At 41.5% G+C, this 26,387-nt stretch overlaps 1 protein-coding gene across 12 annotated transcripts in view; it reads right to left on the bottom strand.

The window, feature by feature from the left end:
- The window catches only part of TSPAN4 (tetraspanin 4), a 412,669-nt gene that overhangs the window by 340,875 nt on the left and 45,407 nt on the right, over window positions 1–26,387 (bottom strand). For 6 of the 12 annotated variants that reach the window (XM_068193872.1, XM_068193873.1, XM_068193870.1 and 3 more), the window contains exon 2: window positions 3,627–3,755. The exons of 2 other annotated variants lie outside the window; for them this stretch is intronic. In XM_068193872.1, coding sequence (XP_068049973.1) covers window positions 3,627–3,649 — 23 coding nt within the window. In that variant the 5' untranslated portion in view covers window positions 3,650–3,755. Of the gene's footprint in view, window positions 1–3,626; window positions 3,756–18,221; window positions 18,328–26,387 lie in introns of those variants that run through there. 4 more of the 12 variants (XM_068193882.1, XM_068193885.1, XM_068193874.1 and 1 more) reach the window with 3 other exon arrangements.

Genomic DNA, 26,387 nt, shown 5'->3' with positions numbered 1-26,387 from the left:
CCACCCTCTCCTTCGAGAGGGAAATTTGGTTTTGCTAATATACAGGGAAAAAAGGCAAGTTAAAAATAGCCTACTTTTGCCTTAAAGTTAAAACTTTGAATAAACAGCCTGAAACAGGAATGCAGTTTATCTGCCCACCAAATTCCTATACTGTTTTCTTGTTCTGCTTTCCAAAACATTTTTTTAAGCATTAAACACAGAGACTTAGATCTGCAGAGCCAATAGTATCCCAGAACTGCCTGTTTCCATGCTAGTAAGATAACTGATTTTGGAAAGAGGAGGAATGGTTTGAGACTGGATGAACCAAAGATATAATCTAGGACCGTTAAGTGCTAGAATATTTGAGCAAATCTCCTGGCATCAGAGGAATCAATATGAAAAAAAACTGAGGAAAAATCCATCAAGAGAACAGAAAAGCCTTTCTCGTTTCCCTTTAACTGTGCAACAGACAAACTGCATTATCTCCTAAAAATCTACCTTGCCAGTAAAAAGCACTCACACTGTTATCCCTATCTTAGACCCAAGTCACATCTGTCCCTGACAACAACAGCTGTCAACACTGAAAGAGCAGGGTGATCAGCCAGTCTCTTCACCCTGGGCTGGAAGCCAAAGCAAGGGTGGCTTATGTATTTGCAGTGCAAAACCAAACAAACTCTCTATTCTGTTCCCTGTGCTATGCCATTAGCAAGCAAGCTGATCAGCTCCAGAGAGTATCCTTGTAATCTGAATATTTGAGCCCAAACTTAATTTTCCCTTATTTCCCTTCCACTGTATCACCAGTGAGCTCCAGGTAGTGCCATAGAGTCACGTGTACTGTCCCAGCAACGCAGACAGAAGCCTCTTGGCAGAGTCGCCTTTCATTCCCAGTTTCCCATAGCATGAGGCATCAGAGCATGCTGCCCTGGAGTGCTACAGACACTGCTATGATACCTGATAGGAGTTACATCTCTAGGAAAGGAAACCACCTCCCTCCTCTTTGAGCAGAAGAGCCCTCTGGAAGGAGAAAGGAAACATCTCACTTTCATCTCAGAGTTCAGAGGGAATGTCTTATAGCTGTCAATCCTATAAAGACCTTATTCATTCACACATCAGGGACAACAACTATTCTGAGGTAGGCTGTACAGCCATGAAGTAGCCAGGTTCTGAAAAGGACTTTGCCTGGTGAGATTTGGAAAGCAAGGTGAAAGACTTTACTGTGACCCTAAAGTAAATACTGAACACCAACATACAACAGGCAGGCCAGAGGAGTTAAACAGATGAGGCTACACAAGGCAAAGCCACATGAGGAACATGCATTGACTTGTGCAGCTTGTTCAGAAAGTCTGATGGCTCAACAAAGGGACAACGAAGTGAGAGCAGTAAGTCCAGAGTGATGTGGGTTAGGAAAGCAAATGCTTCAGCAGGACTACCAGTATCCACTCTGCATCCAGCATTGCACCAGGGCTGACCTGCTCTGCACAGAGCCCTGCTCAAGCAGCTACAACTGCAGAGTTCTGCCTTCTCAAGGATGCAGTAGCCAAATGTTGTAGGACACAAATGTCTTTCACATCACTCATCTGCAACCTCATCCCTCTGTTGTCAGCTGGTTTTAACTGGAGGTGGCTTCCCTGGTTTCAAGAGGGATTCAGCTTTCCCAAGGCACTGTGAAGAATGAGAAGGAAACGGACACTGACTCAAGATAAATAGAAAACAGACAACATGTGCGGAAACAATCCAGGTTTTGATTAAAAGAAAAAAAAAAACACACTTAAAAGAAACCATTCAAGGGTGCTTCTCAGCAGAAACACAAAGTCTCGGGCTCATCTGCTGTACAGCACTCAGCTCAGTGTATCTCAGACTGTGCATACAGTCACTGCCCTCAATCATACCCCTTTACAGCAACTCTCTTAAGAAAACCCACAATCACTACAGATTATTTCTCAAAAATACCAACTGATACAAGCCAGAATGTCTTTGCCTCAGCCAGCAGATTCTGCCAGTTATCTATCCATGAACCAAGAAGCTGCTCCTTTGAGCAGTGTTCTCCTTCATCCAATACACCAGCACCAAGTGTTTTGAAGTTGGGTACAGAGGAAGGAGCGGAATTCAAAGAGTGAAGAAATCTTGGTTGCAATTATCAGGAAGAACAGTGGTAACGCAAAGTACAACCGTGGCCCTGATCAATATTCCTAGTACAGAAAGTATGCATCTCAGGGCATGTCTGCAGCATTGGAAGCAGTCCTCCAGCTGAGCAGTTGTTTTTTCCTTCAACCCAGCCTCACTTTTAACTACTCTTGATTAAAACAATTACTTTCACTCAATATTCCATTTCTGACAGGTAATATTCTCTACATATGTTGCAAGCTGGCTCCATCCTTACAGGCAAAACACAAGAGCTCCCTAGAAGCAAATTTTCTTATTTTGTAAGTCATGTATAATTTACGCATCTGCAATATTGACACAGAATAGAAATATACATTGTGCCAAAATCATTTGCTAAAAGCTTTCAACAGATTCGAGGGCATTTTCCTCTTAAGGCATTGTTTCCTCTTGTTACTCCTATTAGTTCTCAGGAGAATCCATTACCTGAGTACAATTAATTCCTGTACACTCAACCTCACAACACAAAAACCAGACCATGTCAACATTCAATGCCATTTAACTGTACAAGTGTCTAACAGCCCCTTAAGGATTCAGAGCGGTTTTTTTGTTCATTTAGTCCTCAAGTTTTCATCAAAACACACACTTCCACATGCACAGATGAGCTCCCACTGTTCTAGTCTTGCAGATGGATCCCACATAGGGCATACTCAACTCTTCCAATTCAGAAGACAATTCAGCTCTTCCAACCAGGTAAATCTTATCTGAATTGGCTGAAAACTGGAAATGGCCTTGCAAGCAATTGTTACCATTGTTATGCAAAATACTGAAATCACCTGAGTCTGTTCTACTAAGTTATTAGCAGAAGAGAATTATTGACAAAAGAAGCACAGGCAAGTTATATGTTACATGGACATTCACAGACAGCTGACAGAATTAGGGAAGCATTTTCTTCATTTCCTTTAGGTGGAAACTAAAAGGGGGAATGAGGATTTTCAAGAGTTTTCATTCCATTTCCAAACAGCACTGAATTAGGATGCTCTCTTGCACTGCAGAGAAAAATCCATTACCTCATTTTAAAAGTATATCTAGGTACAGACTCAGGAACACTCCAGCACTGAGTCACCCTCTATTTTCACCTGCCATGCCTATGACTAGATGTCACACAGGTATGATGTGTTTCTAGCACTCTGAACAAGTTTAATTTTCTTTGCTTTTTCCATTTTTTTATTTAAATAAATTTTTCTTTCTGAAACTGTTCTCAGGAACAAAATATTTTGTCCAATTCGCATTTTGCCTATTGGATGAATAATCAGAACACTCACCCAAAGCACACAGTCTTTGATCATTTCCCTTACAAGGTATGCAGCTGGCCAGAAGAATTTGCAACTATGAGCTACCAGTTTGAGGTTTGGGAGGATGAGAAGTGTATGTAATCTTTTGGCCTGGGATTCATAAATCAAAGCTTTTTGCAGTAGCAAGTGATCTGACGAAGTATAAATAGAGAAACACATAATTATCACAAATTACAGCTAACAAATCCTCACTGGAGAAAACAGAGTGTGTGCATGAGAAACTCACTGTAACTGGGGGTTTTGCAGATGACACAGAAGATGCAATTGGAAGGAGCTCTTGACCTCCCACAGCAGTAACAGCTGGCTCCTTCAGTGATGCTACTGCAAGACACAAAACAACAGATTCATGAGTAAAACAGGCAGGTGGTCATCAGGAGTCACTTCAGGAACAAACTTTTCAATCCAGTATTACTGCTCTCACAATCCCCTTCACCTCAACACTGTACTTCTCCATACACTCTTCAACCTCAGTGGTGATTGTTACTAAAATGAAACTTGGGTCACCAAATAAACATTAATTTTCTGGAGAAAATCTCTTCTTGCACATTTACAATACAGAATTTTAAAAGAAACATTAAAAAGAGGTGATTTTGTCATTGACTCAACTTACAAACTAGTAATGTGAGAGTGAACATGCAATGGAAAGAGAATAAGGCACACTGGGCATGTAGAGAAAAGTCCAGGTAAAGAGCGTCTACAGAACAGCAGGCTGTGACTTACAGTCCACTAGCAGCACAAGAAACAAGCTTTGTGGGTCCCAAGGAACAATGCAGAGAAAGCTTTCAGAAAAGAGTGTGGGATTCTGTTTCCTATACAGGGAAAAGATCATGTCAAGGAAAAGTGAAAATTGGTAAGTGCTTCTAAACCCTCAAGTTTCTGAGGCTCACAAATGGCAAGGAAACAAGCTTAGTTTTGTAGAACCAGTTTATGCAATAAATACCCACAAATAAAAAGCATCTTCTGCTGGGAGTGGTAAAACTTCACCAAGTGATGCTGCATAGGGAAAAGTGAGTAGATAGCTATATTCAAATGCATAGAAACATTTGAATCCATAATCAGCCAATGCATAACAGGTTATCTCTACCTACAAAAGCAGCAGTAAGGTCAGAGCTGTACACAAAAGCTTTAGAGAAGAACAATCCCTTCCTTTTCCACAGCAGCTTTATAGTTGATAATGAATTACACCGCTGTTTTGTGCCACAAGATTTTTTCTAGTGTATACATTTCCTCAGCACTAAGTTTGGAACTGCAGATAGATTTTATAGTTAAGCACAGTGGAATTAATCACCGTAAATTATGTAGGGTTAAAAAGCCAACCTCTAAAAAAGAGCTGTTCCATCCTTAGTGACCACACACAGCCAAGACTGTGCTTTATCTGCCCACTTGAAAGACATTAGGTCTGTAGATCAAATGTGCCTGGCTTGTCATAGTTTAACTCCTACCTTTTTTGCTGTTGTTTGTCTGGGTTTTATAATCGTGTTATTTCAGGTGTTTAATGACACTAATTTCCAAATGGTCTAGAAATCTGACACACCAGCAAGCAGGCTACATCCCTGTTACATGCAGGAGTGTCACTGTCTGATATTTTATTGTTATATAAATCAAGCTGTCCCTGAAGAGGCATCAGCAATGCATGCACTAAGCATTGCTTTATTTTGATTTTTCTAAAACAAAGAACTATGGAAGTTTCAAGTGTTTCTTGAGAAGAATGAGCTGCCTGATGATTTTTCGATTTTTTTTTTCCTAAACTTGACAAATACCAGGAGCAACATCACCTTTTAAGGCAAAAGGCATCTGAAAGCAAAATCCTGCTTTTAAGCCAGAGTGAATCATAACAGCAAAGAGTCTTCCTACAAAAACAAACTCAATCATGAAGTAAGAACAAGCTAGAAGCTCTAGTAATAACAATTTGAACAAATCCTTTTTTCTCCATTACTTTTGTGGACTGATATTGGCTGGTTCAAGCAGGTGCTCTTGGCAGCTACAAAGAAGAAATCAAGTTAGACAGACCACTGGCCTGACCCAGCCTTATCATTCATTTGCATCCCTAGAGAGTGCAGTAAACACAAGCACAGATGCACAGGAACACACTGCACACCTTATCTTTTCTATAGGAATGCAGGAGGAAGTCTGTATCTACACTGCAGTCACACGTGCTTTCAACAGAGCTAAGGAGCAGGTCAAGAGATAAGGCAAAGAAGATGCAGGAGCACACACACAACACTGCTGCAGCAAGCCTGGGTAGTTGTGTACAGCTTGATGCTTAATGCTTTAGCTTTCAGATTTTCCAGATTCTGTACTGCATTAGTATATAACTCTGAACTTCATATAAAGTGTTAGCAAGTTCTCCTTACAGTTTAATAAGACAAAATAATTCTTTTCCAGCCTGAGAACCAAGGACATTATTGCAGCTTCAGGCCCAAAAATTATAAACAACAGCAAACTGAGGAGAGCAATCTGGGAGGATTGGACTTCATGACCTGAAACTGTAATTGGACAATTAACCCCAACATGTAAATGGACCAAAACTTATAGAGGTGTGAAAATGTGTGACCCATCGTCTATCTTGGGTGTAGCCACGGTCAGGCTCTTGTACTGCCCAAGGTTTATCCTTTGAAGGCCTTTTAATAAATACCTACTTTACTCCTTTACCACTGTCTAGCCTCTGTTCTAGGTAGCCTCTCAAGGCATCAAGCCCAGTACCACTATATCTCCATCATGCCCATTAAACAATGTTAATAAAGTCATGAGAGGCAGGGCTGATCAGACTGCAGCCCTGCCTCCTGAAACAGGGGTGCTCGCTGCCATCAGAAGAGGCAGTACTGTATTCATGACAGGACATGACCTCAGTAGACTGCATCTAAATCTACTCCTCAAGTCTAGAAGACACCCAAAATCCTCCTCTTTGAGGAGTATCATAGCCATTGCACAGATTTTCCTTGACCCATTCAACATGTGAGCCTAGGCAACTAAATTCTCAGCAAAGAAGGTGGTGACACCACCAGCAGAGAGTTCCAGGGCTCCACTCCCCTCTCCAGAGATGACCTGCTGTATAACCCCAGGCAAAACGTTTTGTCTGCTTGTGTCCCATCTTTATTCTCAGGTTGGGTTTTTTCCTCTCTCTTCTTTTACAAGTTATCCATACCTAGTTATCATGTGTTGCTGAGCACAATGGGGCCTCTAAGTTTTAAGTTTAGTAACAGAAACCTCAGCTGCAGTGGAATTCCAATTATAGCTACAAGGCCTCCCTCAAATCCAGCTACTCCAGACATCCTGCTCCAGAGACCAGAGGCATGTTTTCGATCTTTCTGTCCTGGCTTGTGTCAAATGCTTCCAGGCTCTCTGGCATGCCCCACACCACCTGGAGTCCATCTATGAAACTCCCTGACAACTCCCAACCATTTAAGAGGTTGTTTTCTTTCAGGCTAATTTCAACAAGTTCTTAGTGAAGGAAGCCACAGCTTAACAAGAGCAGGTGAATTGAGTCCTGTTGTCAAATTCAAACTGATCAAAAATCTGTTATAGACAGCTCAGCTTTCCAGGAACTTGGACACTCTGAGTTAGATGAAAGTCCTGCTCTCCAATTTTCTTGCTTTGAAATATCTATACTCACTCTTTCTACTCTTCCATTCCTCTCTTGGCATTCCTGTCAAATACAGAGATCAAGGTGACTTCCTGCTGTAACACAGGACAGTTTTTCCTTAGGGCTTGTATTTATCCGCACACTGGTCAAGGAAACCAGTTTCTAGATACAGGACACCTCTCAGTGCTCTAGTACTTTCTAGAGCTTGCTGCTACTTCAGAGCATCACACAATAGTTTGGTTGGAATGGGATTTAAAAATCATCTTGTCCAACCCCCTGCCATGGACAGATTCACCTTCCACTAGACCAGCCTGCCCAAAGCCCCATCCATCCTGGCCTTGAACATTTCCAGGGATGAGGCAGCCATAGGTTCTCTAGACAACCTGTTCCACTGTCTAATCATCATCATTCTTCCAAATACTTAATTGAAATCTACCCTCTTCCACTTTAAAACCATTGCACCTCATTCTATCACTACACTCTCTGTTCATCTTTCCTGCTGACCCGCTAAGTACCATAAAGCCGCTATAAAATCTTCCAGGCTGAACAACCCCGACACCCCCAGCCATCTCAAAGGAGAGATGCTCCAGGCCTCTGGTCATTTTTATGGCCTTCCTCTGGACCCATTCCAACAGGTCCACATCCTTCTGTGTTGGTGGGCCCAGAGCTGGTGGAGTCTCAGTAGAGCAGAGCAGAGGGGAAGATGCACCTCCCTGACCTGCTGGCCATGCTGCTTTGGATGCAGACCAGGACACACTTGGTTTTATGGGGTGTAAGCAGACATTGTTGGGTCATATTACTTTTTTTCATCCACCAATACCTTGCCAAGCCCTTCTCCTTAGAGCTGCTCTCAACACAGTGTTGCCCAGTCTGTATTTGTGCTTGGGATTGCCCCCACCCACGTGCAAGACCTTGTGCTTGGCCTTGAACTTCACGAGGTTGGCCCATCTCTCCAGCTGGTCCTTGTCCACTGAGTGGTCCAGCCACCAAATTAATTTCTCTCTATTTTAGAGACAAGGATGTTATGTGAGACACTACCAAATGCTTTGCACAAGTCCAGGCAGATGACATCAGCTGCCCTTCCCTCATCTACCACCTCTGTAACACTGCCATAGAAGGCCACCAGATTTGTCAGGCACAATTTGCCCTTAGTGAAGCCATGTTGGTTGTCACCAGTCATCTCCTTATTCTCCATGTGCCTCATCACAGTTTCCAGGAGGATCTGCTCCATGATTTTGCAAAGCACAAAGGTGAGAGAATTATTGGATTTTTTGAAGGCAAAGGGTGGACATGGCAGGAAATACTTGGTACCATGATGTGCTAATATTGCCTGGTTTTCACTCATCTGAGCTCAATCAAATTTTTTTTTCTTCCCCTTAAACCAGAAAACAGCTTCATCCTTTCTATTTTGAAGCAACACCCAAACTGTGATAAATTCCAAACTGCAGTCATTTGGGCAGCAATCCTAAGAAACAGAATCATTGTCAACAGAGACATCATCAACAGCATTCAATGTTGATCCTAAAAAGGCTTTGCTGTGTGGGTCTTCGCATGAGGCCTTACTATGTGACCTCTTTTTGCCAGCAGTCACAGATACCCAGGGTTAGATTTTAACAAGGACAGCAGAGAAATGCTCCAATTTGTGTCACAACAGCACATAGGACATACATGTGAAGCACAACTCGACTTCCCTGTCACGAAGAGAACACACAGAAATTGCCAGCACCACACAGATTAGGCACAGTCACCTTCACCAGTGGCAAGGGGCCTTTCTCAGTCTCTGTTTTCAACTACTGCAACTAATTCAGGAAATTTACTGACTCACTGAACTCTTGTATGGGCACACATTGCCTGTAACAATAAGGAAAAAAAAAAGAAGGAAAAAAAAAGCTATTCTCCAAAGTCCTACTAAACACAAGAAGCCGTGGAAAATATATTAAATATATTTTAAAGCAGATATGAGTATTGCTTGACTACTTGCTCTTGTTTTTAAGAGGAAAAACACCAAAAAGAAATGTCAGCAAGAGTCTTCTCTGTACCACCACCCACCAGTCTTCTTCCCAGTCCTGCTTTTTTATTTATGATTTCTTTAAATAAAGGTAACATTATATTTTTTGCCCACATGGTCTCCCCTCAAACAAAACTCCACTTGACAACTTGCAATCATTTGAAATCTCTTCCTTCCATTTCTATTGCTTGATGCAAGACATCTTCACACTGTCAGGAAAGACTACTCTCCTGCCATGCCCATAGCCATCACCATGTACTCAAGCCCCAGCAAATCTGCCAGATAAGCTATCTCCAGCTGGTCTCTTATATAGATTATATATAAAAAACATGGGGGAATATATAAATAGTTATTCCCTTCCCACTCCTATTTCAGGATTTCCTGAACTCTACGCTATTCTTATCCTCCTTAGATCAGCATTAACTCTGACAACCATATTCCCACAACATTAATTCACTCTTGTCTCTGGAAACCACTGGATTGATTTTACTTTCTGGAGTTATTCTTGACATAGTCCAGGATATGGAACTGCAGCCCATTTACATATCAGCTCTTAACCCAATAAGCACATGTAACTTCTATTAATTAGTGCAAACAGCAGATTGTCACCCAGGCACTCTGCTCCAAACATCAACTTGCACTCTGAATCCCTCCTGTGAGCTTGAAAAGGCTTTGTTAAATATTTGCATCCTGTGTTTCTGCTTGCAAAGTCATCTATGCTCAGCACTGAGCACTGATAGCTGCAAGATCTGTGATCCTGCTTCGGCTCCTCCCAAGCCTCAGTCTAACTGGTAACAAAGTCATGCAGAGCAACTTTCACTGTTATGACTTTTATTCCCAAATACAGAACAAAAAGATGAGGCTTCACATTCTTCCATACCCTGGGCATTCTAGATAAAATCAGCGACACAAACAACCCATTCCTTGGGAAGGATGAGAATGTCCCAGTGCAGTCTAGGGCAGTAACTCCTCAAAGCAGGTAAACAAAGGAGTAAACACAGTCGATCCCTGAAGGTCTCTCTGCATCAATCACTGCTTTCCTTCACTGTCACACAACTCTCAAGGTCTGCCTTTGTATCTAGTGTTTCTAGATCCCAAAAAGATCTCTGCAGGACCCACTACATCTTACCAGAGAGCACAGGAGCAGCTCCCATGACACCCTTCTGTAACCTGTCAAAAACAAAAGGCTTCCTGATGCTGACTCTTCATAATGAAGATAAATTAGTGCAGGTCATAATAGTAATACTTTCAAAATTCATAATTAACTCAAAATTATTTTAAGTTCAAAGCATGAAACCATAATTAAGGTCTGCAGCTTTAAACCTGGTTTCTGATCTTAGTTGCTAAGCCTATAAAAAGGGCTGATTCTCCCTGATTAGTAACTATAAAACATATAGATGTTCAGATTTAAATATCCCATACAATGCAGTTCAGCATGCAAATTTGTTAAGGAAGACACAACACCATACTTAACTAAGAAGATATGCAATAAATGATACATTTATTCAAGTTTCATTTTTTTCCCATTTTAGATGTGGATTTGCTTTTTATTAAAGTTGGGTTGTTTTTTGTTTCTTCTTTTGTTTTGCTGTGATTTTTTATTTAACTTTTGCTGTCCTTGGAAAAAAACCCTTGTTAAGGGAACTTTCCTGTCTGACCATCCAGAAGCCACTGTCAGTCACACACAGACCACTCCAGACTTTCACTGCTGTGACCAAAGTCCCTTCACAGTGGGGAGCTGTGCAAAGGGGCAGCACCAGGGCACAGACCCTTGCCTGTGGCTCCCACCGTGTCCCCCACCCAGACCACAACCTGCACCTCCCACTGCACTTCACATCCAGCTACCTGGGTGTCTACACACCTCAACAAGAGAAGAAAGCAGGTTTAAAATTGCATTTAAAATTGTTTCTAAAAGAGTATTATCTATAATGAAAGAAAGTAAGGAAATGTGACTGCTTCTACCAAAATAAAGAGAATATCTCACCATCCCTCATTTAGTCTTTCTCAAATCCCTCCCTGACACAAGCTATATATATTACATTCTCAACTCCCAATCAGTCTCACAACCTCACAAGTTACCTGCCATGGAATTGCTTCTGCTGTAGAACTTCAATGATAAATATGCTCCCTACACCTGCAGAATAGGCTATTGCTCTCACAGGTTATCCTGGCACTGCAATGAACTCTTTTTCCAGACGATTAGGCCATTGATTTCCTGTGGTTCAAGCACTTTCATTTTCCTTTAAAGCCCTAGCAAATATTTCTTAATTTAGATGCTATTAAATGGTTAGGGAACATTTAAATCTCAACCTGATTTATCATTATTTCAAATTCACCATTGAAGAGGTTTCTTTTCAGAGAATACATGTAATTGCATATCTATGATTATACACACAAACAAATATAGACACAGCTCTGTTTAAATACATTGATTCCAATACTCATCCAGCGATTTTAAAAACTGTTCCAGGGCTTTGGGAAACATAGGGTGTTTTTAAAATATGACAGGTACTTAGCTCCTGAAATATACTCCCAGTGAACATAGCCAACTGTAAGCCTTTAAATAGAGATCAAAGTTATTTTCTAAAGGAAATATTCCAATTCCAAAAGAGCCGATACATCTCTTACAGTATCCCAGTATTACACACACTTGTCCCTGTGTCATCCTTATAAGCCTAAGGACTATTCTTCCCATGCTGTTATGGGTATGGACCTGAGACACCACAACAATGGCAAAACCAGCAAGTGCAGGATCCTCCCCACTCTCCAAACTCCCTCTGAGCCAGGGTAGTGCAGCACTGCCTGAGCTGATTGATAATTTACTAGCTAGGTCCAGGGTCACACTACACTCTTTCAGAGGTGTTTGTGGCATGACAGTGACTCATAGCAACATTCAAGCTGTCGTGAGATCGTCCACAACACTTGACATAGTGCAGAAATATAGATGTGACCTTCCCAAGGAGTCTGCTGCACAGCTGGGAGCTGAACCAAGTGCCACCATGCTCCCAGTGAGCACCCAGCTCCACAGGGAGCAACAGGTAAATGTCCTCCCACAGACATGCCCTGCGTAAACATTTAGAAGCACCTGTGCAGGAGCAAGATAGAAAAATCAGCCAGTGAAGGCAAAGGAAATTTTGAACAGTTTACACATCACCTAATTTCCTACCTCAACCAATGAGCAAAGCACTTGAGGACACAGCATTCTGAGTTTTCTAATACTGTAATATCTGCAAAGTATTCACTTGTTGGGGGGGGGGGGGAATTTTTAAAGCTTTTCAGCTTCTTTTAAGCTAGTGACTTAAAACAACTGCTACCTTAATTTTGTCACCATGGATACACCAAGACACATATTTTCCACCCAGAAGATCTCCAAAACAGTAATTACAATATAAAAATTTTACCATGGTACTTCCAGGGAGAAGACACGCCTCTCCTACCCTTGCTCCTTGCGGTAACTTTAAGTCACCACAAACACATTTGTAGTTTTAAAGCAAGTTTTGATCTTTTTGCTCTCCTAAACCACCCATCCAAAACACACAACCCAAGCGAGTTTCCATCTCGGATCGCAGCACTCCCTCTGCTCTGCTCTTCCATCTGGCCATGGCGTAGCTGGCAGTGCCCCAGGCCCCGTGCTGGCAGCGCAGCGAGCCGTCAGCCAGCCATTACAAATAACGCTGCCGGCCGGGCACGGCCATGGCCACGGCCACGGCCACGGGCACGGCCACGGGCACGGGCACGGCAAGCACTGCTGCTCCGGGAGAGCTGCTGTGCAGCCACTGCAGAGCAGCGGGGCTCGGCCACAGTGCTGGATGTGACCCGCGCAGTGGGGGCAGCTCAGCACAGCGCAGGCCTGTCTGAGCCAGGACAGCGGCATGCGCACTGCCCAAAGAGGAACACCCTCAAGCACACCGGTACCAGAACCCACGACAAGATGAGAGACTTACTAGAGAATAGCTGCACAGAATACATTGAAAATTTGATCGACACGGGAGTCAAATCATCATCTTCAGACAGGATCAATTACAGCTGATAACCCACACTTACCTGCACATCTTAGAAAGCATCTAAATCAACACCAGGTACTAAGTTTCTATACCAAAGATACCAAAAAACTATACATATTGCTGGTACCCCAAACATCTTCCCTTTGGAGAAGGATTCAAGAAACAGATTTAATTGGATCCTTACCACCACTAGGCCTCAGGAAAACCAAATGAACCTCATCAAAAAATCAACATTACTTTCTGTGTTTGCTTTAAGTTCCACTGTAGAAATGTAGGCTGACATAAACTACTGCAAATACATTGGAATATTTTACACTTCGTCAGGAGACCCTACCTGGATTTGGAATCAACAACTTTAAATTATTTAACGCTTTTCAGAAGTTTTGTGCTGAATCAGTTACAGCAATGCCACATTGCACCACATTAGTTAAAAAAACTTGACAGCAGATGCAGTTCTTTACCTCCTGATCCCTATTACACGGGCAAACAGTTGCCAACAGGGCTCGAGTCTTCACTTCTCTGCCCCTCAGTTCTCACACGTTAACTTAATGGTGCCTCTTGCAACCAAGATCTCCCCTTCAAATCCATCTATCACAATACCTCTTTACTAGGTTTACCTTGGAAAATTTCTGGGGTTTTTTGAGGCAGACTGGCCAGTACAGCATACAAATAGTTGTTTGCATATACTTTAAAAAGTGATGGGAAATAGAAAAAAATATATATTATTGTGGCAGACCACAATATATCATATATACATAAAAATATGTATTTAAAAAAAGCAAAGCTCCACACAAGTCTACGATGAGACAGAGAGCCAAACACGAAACTTCAGAAATTCGTAGAAGACAAAGTAGTATCCACCCTCAAGAAAAGAGAAATTTAAAGCACTTTGCTTTGGTTGTCCTTCTGTCCTGTGGTTTGCTACAAGAGCTGGCAAAGTGGGTTAAATGCTACAGGTGGAAATTAAATTTGCAGGGGTAACAGCTGTTCACTGGCCACTAGTAGTCTCACAGCATTATGGCTAGCCAGCATATTTCTTGCTAGAATCACGCCAGGCCCATAAGTCAGTAGCAATGATGATGTCTTGTCTTTGCCTCTCCCAGGCAGCTTCTGCCATCTGCCTTTGCTCTTTTGACTCACCTTCAGCTTGGCACAGTCTAAAACTACTCTCTAGTTTATACTTCATAGATGCATGTTGGTATTTCCTTTGTACAGCTAGTGTTGCACCCAATGCTTGGCTGATGCCCATCCATTACTACACTAGAATGCACTACTCTACTGAAACATAGATTTAATTTGCAACTACAAGAAATGCTGCTGTTGCTATTTACACTGAGACTACACTAAAGAAATATGCTGTGGCTGTATCAAAACCTTGTATCACTTAAGATATAAGTAAACTCCTGCAATGAAGATAACATCCTCTCATTTCTGATCTGCTTTAACATTAGGCAGTTCATGGGAGGATAAAGCAGAAGGATGATACCTCACAGCTGGATGGGAACAAAAGCCGAAAGTCAGCCACAGGAAGTCAAGCAAATTCTGGACCTGTCTGGAAATAATTTCTCATTACAGGACAGGTTGTGAAGTATTAAATGATCCAAGTTGCTCATGTTCTGCAGAGCAGAGAGTGGCTTAAAAAACAACACCCAAACTTAGAAATACAAGCTTTTTTCTTGTAACTGGTCCATGCTTTCCATGATATGCCAATACTGTAATATTCCCAACACTAAGCCAGGTACAGGATTTCATCTCCAATGAACACAAACCCAGCCAGCAGTTTCACACCACCTCCTTTCCAGACATTAATTCCCCAATGTAGGTGATGCACATCAACTAATGTGGAAGTCCCCCAGTTCCATGCAGCAAGGGCAGTTGATACTGATTAATGATCTGGCTCAACATATCCAAGGAACTGACGCACTCATTAGTTATCCTAAACAGCAGGATATTACAGTAAATTACGACAGCTGCTGTGTGTAGCCTTTCAAATTTATTTTCTATGCCTTCAAATACAGCTAGCATTGGAGGTGTCCTTTACAGAAAAGAAAAACTATCTATAGATCAGCACTCTGTACAGAGTCCAGCAGCCTGTAAGTGTTACTTGCCAGCATTTACAAAGCAGTGACGCACGCAGCGTAAAGCCTTTGCTAACACCAATCCACATGGAGTGCCTTCAGTAAAAGCAGACACAAAAAACACACTCCTCTCCTTATTTTCCCCGAAGTAAAGCCTGGCATCCTCCCTGCCTCCTCCACGTACCCCTCAGCTCTCCTTTCTGCCTTTATAATGTTTATATTTCTCTTACTTTTCAAAATCATGTGAACAAAGGCATAGCTTGAATTCACAAGGGAAAAGAAATGTTTTCCTACACCTTCTAAAATCTCTCAAAATCTAAATATTTAAATACATTCTGCTATGCCCCTCTATATAAGTACATCTTCACAGACCTCAAAAATGTCATTTCACCTGGCTGCTTCTTCCAGTCTCTCCCACATCCAAGCTGCTGTACTTACCACAAAAGAGTTAGCAAAAGGCAGAAGACAGGACAGGATAGCTTGGGCCCTTTCACCTCCTGCGCATTTGCACAATGTGTATTGTTCCTGCCTCAAAGACATCACAATTTAAACAGATGAGGTCGGGAGGAAAAAAACTGTTTACCTCATTTATAGGTTTTTAGGAGACGAGGAACCTTACTCACGATCACAGAAATTTATGACAGAAGAACTGAACTCGTACATCTCAATTCATTAGTATGACTCCAGTAACATCTCTCCTTTCAAGTGGAGTGTGTCCAGTCATTTCTCACCATGTGAGGTCAAGAAGGACTTTAGCTACAGACAGAGATTTTTCCCTTATTCTCCCTGACCTGAGGAGAAGTGATAATGTTTTCCCGGATTTCATTACTTGAATGCACATACATGAACAGTTACAGCAAAACAATGTTAATGCAGCAAACAAGGTATGCCCTATTCATACCTGTGATAAGAGCTCTCTTGGGTACTCTAAGAAATAGTCTCACAAAAACATCCCAGACTCATTTCTCTGACTGCCTCCTGAATTACTGGATTTGAATATATACCAATACATGGAAACAGAGGCACATACAAGAAAGAGCAAAAAAAAATTCCTTCTGACCCATTAAGATAAAATAAACGAACAGTCTAAAGGTTCAATAGAGAAGAAAACACCAACCAACAAGGGAGACAGGGTAGGCAAGTAGGAAAAGTACACAGCAAAACAAACAGAGAAAGCCCTGCTTTTATCCCCTCATGGAGGCTACCTGAAGGGAGCCAAGGCTGGTACCTTTTTGAGAAGAAGCAGCAAGCAGTGAAAGAATAGGCGACTGAAGCCCACTGCCACTTTTTTATCATGCTGATGGAACACACTAGGAAGCTGGTCTCGCAGCTCAGGACAGCTCTTCTTATCCTGTGCTCTCATAGCTCAAAAACAACTTCACAAGACTTGTGCAGTGGTTCATGCCACACATCCTAACCCCCTCTGTGAGAGCAACAGACACGAAAGGCATAAATCCTGTGCTACAGAGCTATGGCTCAAGGCAGCATGCTGCAAGGGAGAGGAAGTGATTCTAATTACAGCTCTCATCCCTTTGCTCCTGCCTGCAAGAGAATTCAAATTGAAGGAATCTACTTAACCAGTAATGCCTTTGCCATGGTACTCAAAAGCCACCCCACTTCATAATCTGGACTAGCCAAGCAGTGTAGGACATTCTTCATCTCCATACCCAGGAGCCTCTCAGCAACTCCAGCTGGCCATAATTACATGTGAACTTATACAGAGAACACAGCAGCCAGTTTTGAAATGGGAATGAAGTTAGCAGATGATCAAACTTGAGGACAACTTCTGTAAGCAAGCAACTTCTCTAAGTAAGCATCTACAAGACAATATAAAAATCATAATGCACTGCTTCAGAGTATTTTCCTTTTCAGAGGCTTTGTCAGAATAACAATCCTCTTACACACACCCCAAGTCACCAGCTGGAGACACTTCACATGCCTCAGCTCTACCCTCATGTCAACAACTCCAGTTTAGAAATCAAAGCAGAGAGAGAACATCAAACAAATCCATCAAGCTCCTGTCATCTCTCACTTGCTAAACAGAATTATATTTACATTGGCTAGCGGCATCTATCAGGAAATTAATACAAAAGCAGGCATTGTTTTGGCCAATTTATCGAGTTAAAAGGATATTTCCTGAAAAAAAGAAAAACACCTACATTACCCTATTAGGTGCACCCATCTACCCACTGTGCCAGTAAAGGCACATGGAGTCTTTTCTCTTCAATAAGAACCATCACAGGAATGAAGCAAAAGGATTGCAATGGGTATGAGAAACAGCCCTTTCAGAAAAGCATCAATATGTTTAAATAAAGATACTATCTTAGATCAAATAAACTGCAGTATTTTCCTTCAGATAAAAAAATAAGCCATGTTTAAACAAGGTAGTCATTTTGCACTGATGGAATCAGTCCAACTACAGCAAAATAACATTTTACTGAAAAAGCTTTCCAGTTCATAGCCATTGATATTATTATCCCAGAATAAGAATTCTGGAAACTGGTATAGTTTGTAGTACTACAAGTTAGAGTAGTATATCTATAACACTCTGAGACAGTAAATGTTATAGTCTGTTCAGTACAGTATCCACCCTCCCCTTCAATCATAGATGTAATCACCCTCACATATTGTGGCATAGTTCCACTGCCAGGCAAGGGATTGCTGAACAGTATGGATGTGTGGAGCTCGATTCCACAAAATCCAGCCATTGAGGAAGAGAAGAAAGCATGCTTTACCCTCTGGTTCCCACTTCCTTTTTAAGGGGCATGCAACTTCTGTGGATCTTGCTACTGGGCACAATTTGTGGAGCAGAAAGTAATTCCATTATAGATTTATCTTTTTCTTCCGCTAGCACTTCCTTTGTTAAATCGGCAAATAAAATTTCTTCAAGGTCAAAATTGGCTTTTCACCCTCTAGAGACCCAACTGGTCTTTTCAAGCAGTTTAATAGCCTTTATCTCTTGAAAACATTTCAGTTGTGTGGGTGACTCCTCTGATTGCCCTTGCATTATAAATATATCTGCAAGCCCTGCTGACAGCATGAGGCACACATTACACAGCACAGCCACCAAGTGACATTTTTCTGTTGAATACACAGAATTATAGGAGTACATACCAAGGATAACGTCTATTCTCTAATACCTACAAACGCTAAGGAGACTTTGAGCCAGCTTGCAAAGTGGCCAGGTTGATTCTGCAACAAGATCCATGCAGCTTTGGTCCATCATAGATCATTTTCCAAGACCAACATTCCATGATTCTACATCCTACACGGAAGTGTGACTTCATTCAAGCTATGATAAGTCTTTCTGACTCCACTCTCCGTTAGATCTTGCACTGGTCATGTGGGGCTATGGAAGTGTGAGCGGGTGCTGCTGCTCGCTCCTTGGCTCTCCAGAGGCCAATTCTCCATAAGGACAGGAACCACGGAGCCTCGTTTGGTGTGATTCTGCCGACCGTGCGCTGTTGTGGTAGCAATTGGTTCCCGTTGTTCTTCAGCCCTCAGAACCTCCACAACAGAAGGGTTCTCTGAGAGACTGCTCGCTCAGCCTCCCTTCCTGAGCTCAGGTGAGCCTCCCTTCTGCCAAAATCCTCCAGTTTATACACTAGGCATGACATCCTATGGTGTGGAATATCCCTTTGGTCAGTTTGGGTCACCTGTCCCAGCTGTGCTCCCTCCTCCCAGCTTATTTTGCAAACCTCCTCACCCATGCAAAGGAAAAAAAGTCCTTGACTTAGGATAAACAAGACTTAGCAAAAAATCAAAACAACCATGTGTGTTACCAACTCCATTCTCATTCCAAGTCCACAACACAGCACTGTAACAGCTACTGAGAAGAAATTAACCCTAACCTAGCTGAAACCAGGACAGCAATAAACACACCAAAAGGTAGATTAAGAATCTCCAGTCAACATATGCAGGAAAAAAAGGAAATATAATTTTCACTAAGCATCATCAGTTACGCAAAGGTGTAAACAAGATATTTCCAATGGAGATTTTTCTGTAATTAGGTCCAACATCTCAAACAGCTCAGAATTATACCGCTGAATTAAGGGCAGGATTTTGTGATCCAAGCAGCAAACAATTTTTTAAGAAACCTACAGATGAGGAGCAGTAAAAGATACTTTTGAAGATTACATCCTGCTGCAGTCATCGTGCGTGAAGTGCTCTGATTATATTAAAAGGAAATACTTGTCCCTGCTGAAGATATTTTACTTGGTGTGATTCTGATTTCCCCCTACACACCTTAACAGAGCCTGAAAAATACAAACCAGCTTCTTGCAAGCTCATTTGGATGTTGAGTATTTCAAGCTCTAGGTACCTCAAAACCTTAAATACAGCACAACAAGTTGAATGCTATCATCTCACCTCACTTTGCTGACTGCAGAAAAACATCCTAGAAACCCATTTCCTCACATAGCTAATTCATCTTCCCTGTGTGGGAAGAAACCCGTTTCCTCAGAGAACAGAACAGTGTGCCAGAGACAGCCACTGATGTACTGGCTTTTAATGTTGATTTCATATATCTTGTTGAACTGAAGCCATGACAGAGGCATTTGTTATTCCTTCCCCTCCAAGCTTGTACCAAAACACAAACAAACAAGGTCTTCACCATAAAACCAGTAAAAAGCAGTTAGCTTATTTCCTTAAAGCAACATGAATTACCTCTAGTTATTTTTAAAATGGAAACCTAGTTTTAAGTTTATGAGGACTTTTTAAAAGGAATCCTATTACAACCTAATTCTTTCATATTCTATTTAAGACATTCAAGTAACCTTTCAAGTACTCCAGAGAACAATGTCCACCCCCAAATTTCAGCGACAGAAGGTTCTTTTTAAAGTTGCACACATAATGCAGCTTTGACTGCTGAGGTTAACTCAAGCTTTACAAATATAGCAGTGTCAAATACTGCTTTCATTAAGTAACAAAGTGTGAATGCTCCTATTTGCATTTTCCCCAAATGTCAATAGTTCACTTGAAAAACAGAGTAGAAAAATCAGGATAGTTTGTTTCTCTTTCCTGCTCTACAGCTACAAACAAGGTGGGAAAGTCAGAAGCACACCTGTTCTATAAACAAAAATGCCACAAAAACTGTCTTTTCTTTAAATAGGGCCTAGCTGCATCTTTTAGTGCTAATATATGTTTTGCAAGTCAAAGCTCTCACTGACCAAAACAAGCCATCTAGTAAAGACTGTTTAAAAATTAGATAATGTTACATACAGGACACAATATGATAAATCCATCTTCCTCCCAGCCCCCTTTTGGTTAAAGCAGCATTCAACTTAATAAAGGTGGGGGAGGGGAAAAGGTCACCGGGAAAATTAATTAAAGTGAAAACTAAAATTAAAGTAGTTCAGTTTCTATTCGAATGTGTTCAAATCACCAATAATCAATAAAGCTATAGCAACCAACGACAAATTTATTTGAAAACAGCAACAATGAAAGATTTAAAGGGGCTGCTGAAGTTTTTTATTTGCCACCAGAGATCACAGCCACCATCAGGGTTCTGTGTTTCTGGCTTGAATTGTTGTCCTCAGTTTCAAACTACAGCCATATGTTTCACATTAAATGAAGGACAACCAAGTGTCCTTGAAGGATCAGACACGGTTCTCTTCTAAAAATCATACACTCATCCCATGGCTGCATAACCAGGCACGAATGGACCTCCTCCACCCTCGTGATTTCCCTGTTGCTGCTAACATCTGACACCATTCCCATGCTGGACACCAAGACATGAGGAAACAAAAGCAACATCTCAAAATAATGGGGAGCAAATGACATCTCCACGTTTCCAAGGCTGGCAGTGCAGAGGACTCTGATAGGTGAGCTGGCTCCCAGCCTGCCAGCACTTTGGCTTTGTCAGCCACGAGCGCTTTGGCAACCTCTGCTTGTTACCGCAGACCTCCACCAGTTAGGGATTGTTGTTGAGCTATTGAGAAACATTTAATAAGAACCACATGTTTCCCAAGTGTTCTGGGATGTAACCTAGCACAAGAGAAAAACAAGAAAGTTCAACAGACAGCTTTTATGACAATACAAGCATTTTGGCTTTTATGTGTGTCTTGCAGTAAAACATGCAGTGACCCATGCCCTCTGCCAGCTCTGGAGAGCCTCTGCTATCAGTGTGACTGATCACACTGCCAACAGTAAATCTGTCACCCCTGCTGGGATGAAACACTCCCATCTTAGCTAGAGCCCTGATCTGCAGCTGCATTAGGATCCACAAATCTCTCTCTGGTGTTGCAGGGCACATGTGGAATTTCTGAGCACACCATGAACATATTATGCAGCTGCATCTAAAGACTCCTCATCAACATGAAGATAGGTAGTGTAAGTGGAATATTATCAGAGGGCCCTTTTTTTCAAAATGTATTAAGAGACTTAAAAAAATTACACTGATTTAAGAGTTTTCAAATCAGGCCAAAAAAAAAAATTACATTCCAAGAAAGCAAGCATCCAGCACCTTAGCTCACAGAGCAAATTAGGAGCAGAGCTAAAAGTCTGCTCATTCTCACAAACCCCTATTCTCACTGCTACAGCTGCAGCAGTTATGCAGAAGTTATACACAGCCATATGTATTTACAGCATTACACAATAAACCAACATAAAAATCAACACTAGGTTATATTGTGGGAAGTGCCATCCAGATGGCAGGCAGATCTCGAGTTATTGCTGCAGGCAGCTGAGAAAAAGATCCTGGATGGAGGGACACTGCACTGGCAAGGCAGATGAATCAGAACAGCAGCTCTCAATCAGCAAGACCTCCCTCTTCAGCAAGGTGCCAATGTCACAGAGATGAGACACTGGTGACAGCCTGCAGTATCCCAGTCGTACTCCTGGCACTATGCTCTGAAGTCAAGGCATCTATGCAGAATAATTCAAGGTAGAAGGGAAGTGCATTCCACCAAGGTGAGGAGGGGAGAAAGGTAAAAAATTTAAAAAACAAATAAAAAAAAGTCACCCTTTTTCACCAGAAAGGCTATAGAAAACCAGGAAACATTGAGCAGAACAGTCTGAACAGTTCTCCTCTATGCAAGAGTGAACTCCCAGATAAAGTAATATCTTTGCGTATGCAGAGCAATGTGCTTATCTAAGTCCCAGAAACAGAAATAGCTACAAGCTACCTGATATTATGCAGAAATCAGATGAGACTTTACTGAAAAAACACATCACCCTAAGGTACAAATACCCACTCAAAACCAGCAGCTCTGACTGAGTTGGCTCAGTATTCTCATAGCCTCTCTCCCACCCCTTCACTCCCTGCATTTACTGCCCCTTGCAATCAGACAAGACATTTTTCCAGCCAGGCTCCTCACCACAGTGTACAACAGTCACCTGCCTTCACAGTTAAGGGCAGCAGAGCTTCCAAGACCTTGCTGAGACAACACAAGCCTAAGTGGCACACTTTCAGTGCCAGGATTTTATCCCACCTTGCACAATTCAAGAACAAGTACAGTGGTCCCACACAGGTCCCTTTCAGGACCTAAAGTGAAGTTCAGTGGTGGTAGGGGTCAGTAGAAAGTTCCAGGTGGTTCAGACACCTTCATCTTTTTTCTCCAGAGCTTTCAAAATAAACTGCTACCAACTCCCAAAAAGTCTCAGAGTCAGATACTACAGATAAAAAACACTAGGCAATAATAGAAATGGAGAAATGAGATAATGTCTCAGAGAGACACAGAAAGCATCAGAAGTAAAAAAGGCTAGAGCATCACTGAATTCAGCCTCCAAAGGTGTCTCTTTTAATCATCTAGTGCATGTCCCAGACAAGGAATACATTATTTTTTACTGCTAACTGGTGAGGGTAATATCATTTTCTATAAGGAGCACCCATCAGACATGATGGAGCAAATGTCAGGAACAAAGTAAGTAGTGTGTGGTACAAATTTCAGAGACAGTTATTTTCCAGCAATCATTTTAATATTTGCAAGGTTTTATTGCATTGGGTTAATACTGATTTTATTACATAACCAGAGCTCTAAAAAATGTAAAAACAATCACTGGGAAAAAAGAGCAACTGGTTCTCAAAGCTTAATTGGCAGATCAGCTTTCTTGAGAAGATTTATTCATACTTGGCTTCCATTTGATGCTGAAGTCCTTAGAATTTTCACTTTAAAAATGAAATTCACATTGCATTCTAGAAGTTGAAATCCTTTACCCTATTTATTAAACCAGTAAGTTTGCTAAAATTTCCTCCATGATCATTAGTGACATCATTCTTGTACTCATTTACCAAAGAACAACAACAGCAAAAAACTTATTTGGCAATAAGAAACACTGGAGACAGTTTCTAACATGAGATGCAGCTTCCTTAAAGCAATGGACCAGTTCCCAGCTATCACACCAAACCTCATTATACTCACTGCTTGGCAAGCAGTATTTCTTGCATATTTACTCTGGCAATCTCTTCCAAAGCTTAATGGAGCTAATGGGTTTCAAAATCAGGTTCTAAAAGGGAGATGGGTAATGAGCAGCCTAATTTTAAGTTATTCAAACCAAACACATTGGAATAAAATCCATGAACTCTTTTGTTCTGCCTGAAACTCAAGAGCTCTTTCCCTCTACCCCTGAGCTATCATCACAACAGGACTAATTCCAGCTCTAAACCATGGAGGAACATTTCTGAGTAATCTCAGTGTGCCTGTTACATTTCAAGGATAAATTAGTGCACTATTTTTGCACTAGCTCTTCCATTCATCTCCACTGTTAAGTTACTCAGGAGGCAAGAAACAGAGATACCAACACTAAGGTAATTCCCTCCCTCTAATATACATGTCTAGTTACTATCATATGTCATCCACTGGCAGGAGAAAGTGAGGTTATGATTGTGTGTGAGCTGTGTGGTGCTATAAGTCTGAGCAAGCATATTTTAACAGTCAAGGAACTCCTTTTTTATACAAATTTTGTTCAAGGAAGGGATTTTGTTAAAAAGTGAGAGCAGAACATCTTCTTTGCAACAGGACAGAGGTTGATTACAAAATCCACAAGCCCTCTGTGTCTAAAACAATTATTCAGAGAGCATCCTACACCTGCACCACTGAGGGTCAGATTTAAGACTGGGACCTATTTGCATTTACAAAGTTACAGTGAGCATGCAAGTCTCCCAGCTGCAATAAATACAGCTACAAAAAGACGGACAGAAGGCAGAGACTCCAGACCCTGTTCAAGTCTTGAATGCTGAACAACAGGCTCTAAGGATTTGCAAATTTATTAAGGAGATTAAAGACAAACAGACATTTAAAGGGATTTTCAAAAGCACCTAAGCAAGTTAAAAGCTTTGAAAATTTTACTAAGCATCTGTTCACATATCTGGAAACTTAAATACATTTGAAATCTAACCCCAAGAGCATATTAAAGGCAAATTCAATCTGAGGAACTTAACAAGCATAGTAGACTTCGTAGTCTCCAAAAACTGTGTTTATTCACACTTGTCTTAGTTGAAGAAAGCTTTTAAGAAGTCTCTCTTCCAGACTCCCTGGCATGAGAAAACAGGGAAAATTGTTCATGTGAATGAGTGATGAATGTAAGAACAAGGAAAGACAGGCCAGGCTAGGGGACAGCATCCTTGCTACTGGGGTTCAGAAGAAATGCAGTGAAGCAATGTGACCTGGACAGTCATCGTCCCACTCTGAGCCACTGTCTTCTCACATTTTTCAGCCTGCTGAGCTTACATGTTTTTTTGGATCAGAGAATTTCTGTTACTGTATACGCATACAGGACCTAGTCCATAGCTTTCATGTCCTCTAGCAATGCTTCTAAGCACTCTGCTACAAGCTGATTCCTAGATGAATCCATCAGTTCTAGATCCATTTTCTGATGGGAATTGGTTAACTACATAACACTTAGAATAACCTGAGCCTACCACTGGGTACAGTTTTTCAATGTGTGTCTGTATATATAACATCAGTGTTCATAATAAATGGTGCTTAAATGCCTAAAACATAAGTAAACATGTTTTAATATGCCTTTATAGATAGATATATAGACATAGAAAAATGCAAGCACCAGGCTCTTGGGTATGTTAATGGCATTTTATAAAGGTCACCTTCTCATGCAGAGAGAAAGACTGATGAAGGTTAATTAAATTAAATTCTACATTTATCCAAACTCTCCAAAGCAAGGACTTTAATATCATCCTTAAATAACAGCCAGCATTTTTAAAATATCTTTGAGAACATGATGATCAGATAAGCCTTGGAGCAAGGCAGAAAAAAGTCAACTGCACTGTACATGTTGTGTTTCTCTGTTCACTTAGAGAAGTTTGCAGAGGCATGGGGGAAGGGGTCAGTTGTTGTGTTGAGGATTATTAATTGAAGAAAAAAAAAAGTAGGGAGTGAGTGTTCACAGCTTCTGAGCTTCTGCTGTTCCGATTCCAAAACTTGTGTGTAACAATAACCATTTGTAATTTAGCCTATACGGGCCTTCAGACAGCAATGACACGTCCTTTCAGTCAGGACCTCTGTGCTGATGTGTGTCAGCACAGAACTCAGCAGCAGAAATCCTGTAGCAATGAAACAGCCAAAATCCTGTCAAAGGCCAAAGTAATTTCAACCATTACATTCCTGGGTGCTTGCTGCGAGCATGCAACAAAACACCAGTAGGGTGAAGCATGCGAAGCTTACTGAACTCAAGACAATGCATAACACGTGCATCCCACCTGGATCAGGATGCTCTACATGCCTATTCAGGCCCCATGGTTGTACACTCTGCACAGGAAAGAAGTCCTGTGATGGCATCTGCATCCACCAGGCAGGCAGCAGGAAGACCAACTCTCAGGGTAGTAAAGTAAGGACACAGGGTTACAGAGTTCCCAGTGGAAGAGGTCAGAGGACATTGCCACTGCCCCCATGCCCCATAAATCACACACCACAAGCTGTAATTTTTAGTCAAACTTGTTACACAGCAGTAATTCTCATGCAGTTGCTATCTCCACATCTGTAACTGACACAAGGAGACAGTGCCCTGCACTGGCATCAGGACAAAAAGAGAATCTACAAACGTGCCTTTCCAACCTTGCAATTTAAGCACGTTGTCCACAGAAAGAGAACAAAAGTAAGGTAATAGCCCTGAGCAAAGGACAACTATGACAGAAGAGGATTCATCATTCTGCAAGAAATTATGTTTTAAACGTCTTTGCTCTTGACAAATCTGACAGATAACCTACAAAGAGATGAGAGAGCAACAAGCAAGCATCTGCTTCAGGTATCTCTCCAACCACAATGTCAGGCCAACATGTAGAGAAGCAATGGCTGAGGCTACTGAGCCAGGAGAATGACATACCCT

Source organism: Anomalospiza imberbis, chromosome 6, assembly GCF_031753505.1.
Source record: "Anomalospiza imberbis isolate Cuckoo-Finch-1a 21T00152 chromosome 6, ASM3175350v1, whole genome shotgun sequence".
Lineage (NCBI taxonomy): Eukaryota > Metazoa > Chordata > Aves > Passeriformes > Viduidae > Anomalospiza > Anomalospiza imberbis.
Note: the sequence above shows the minus strand (reverse complement) of the source record. Positions and strands in the feature narration are given on the sequence as shown.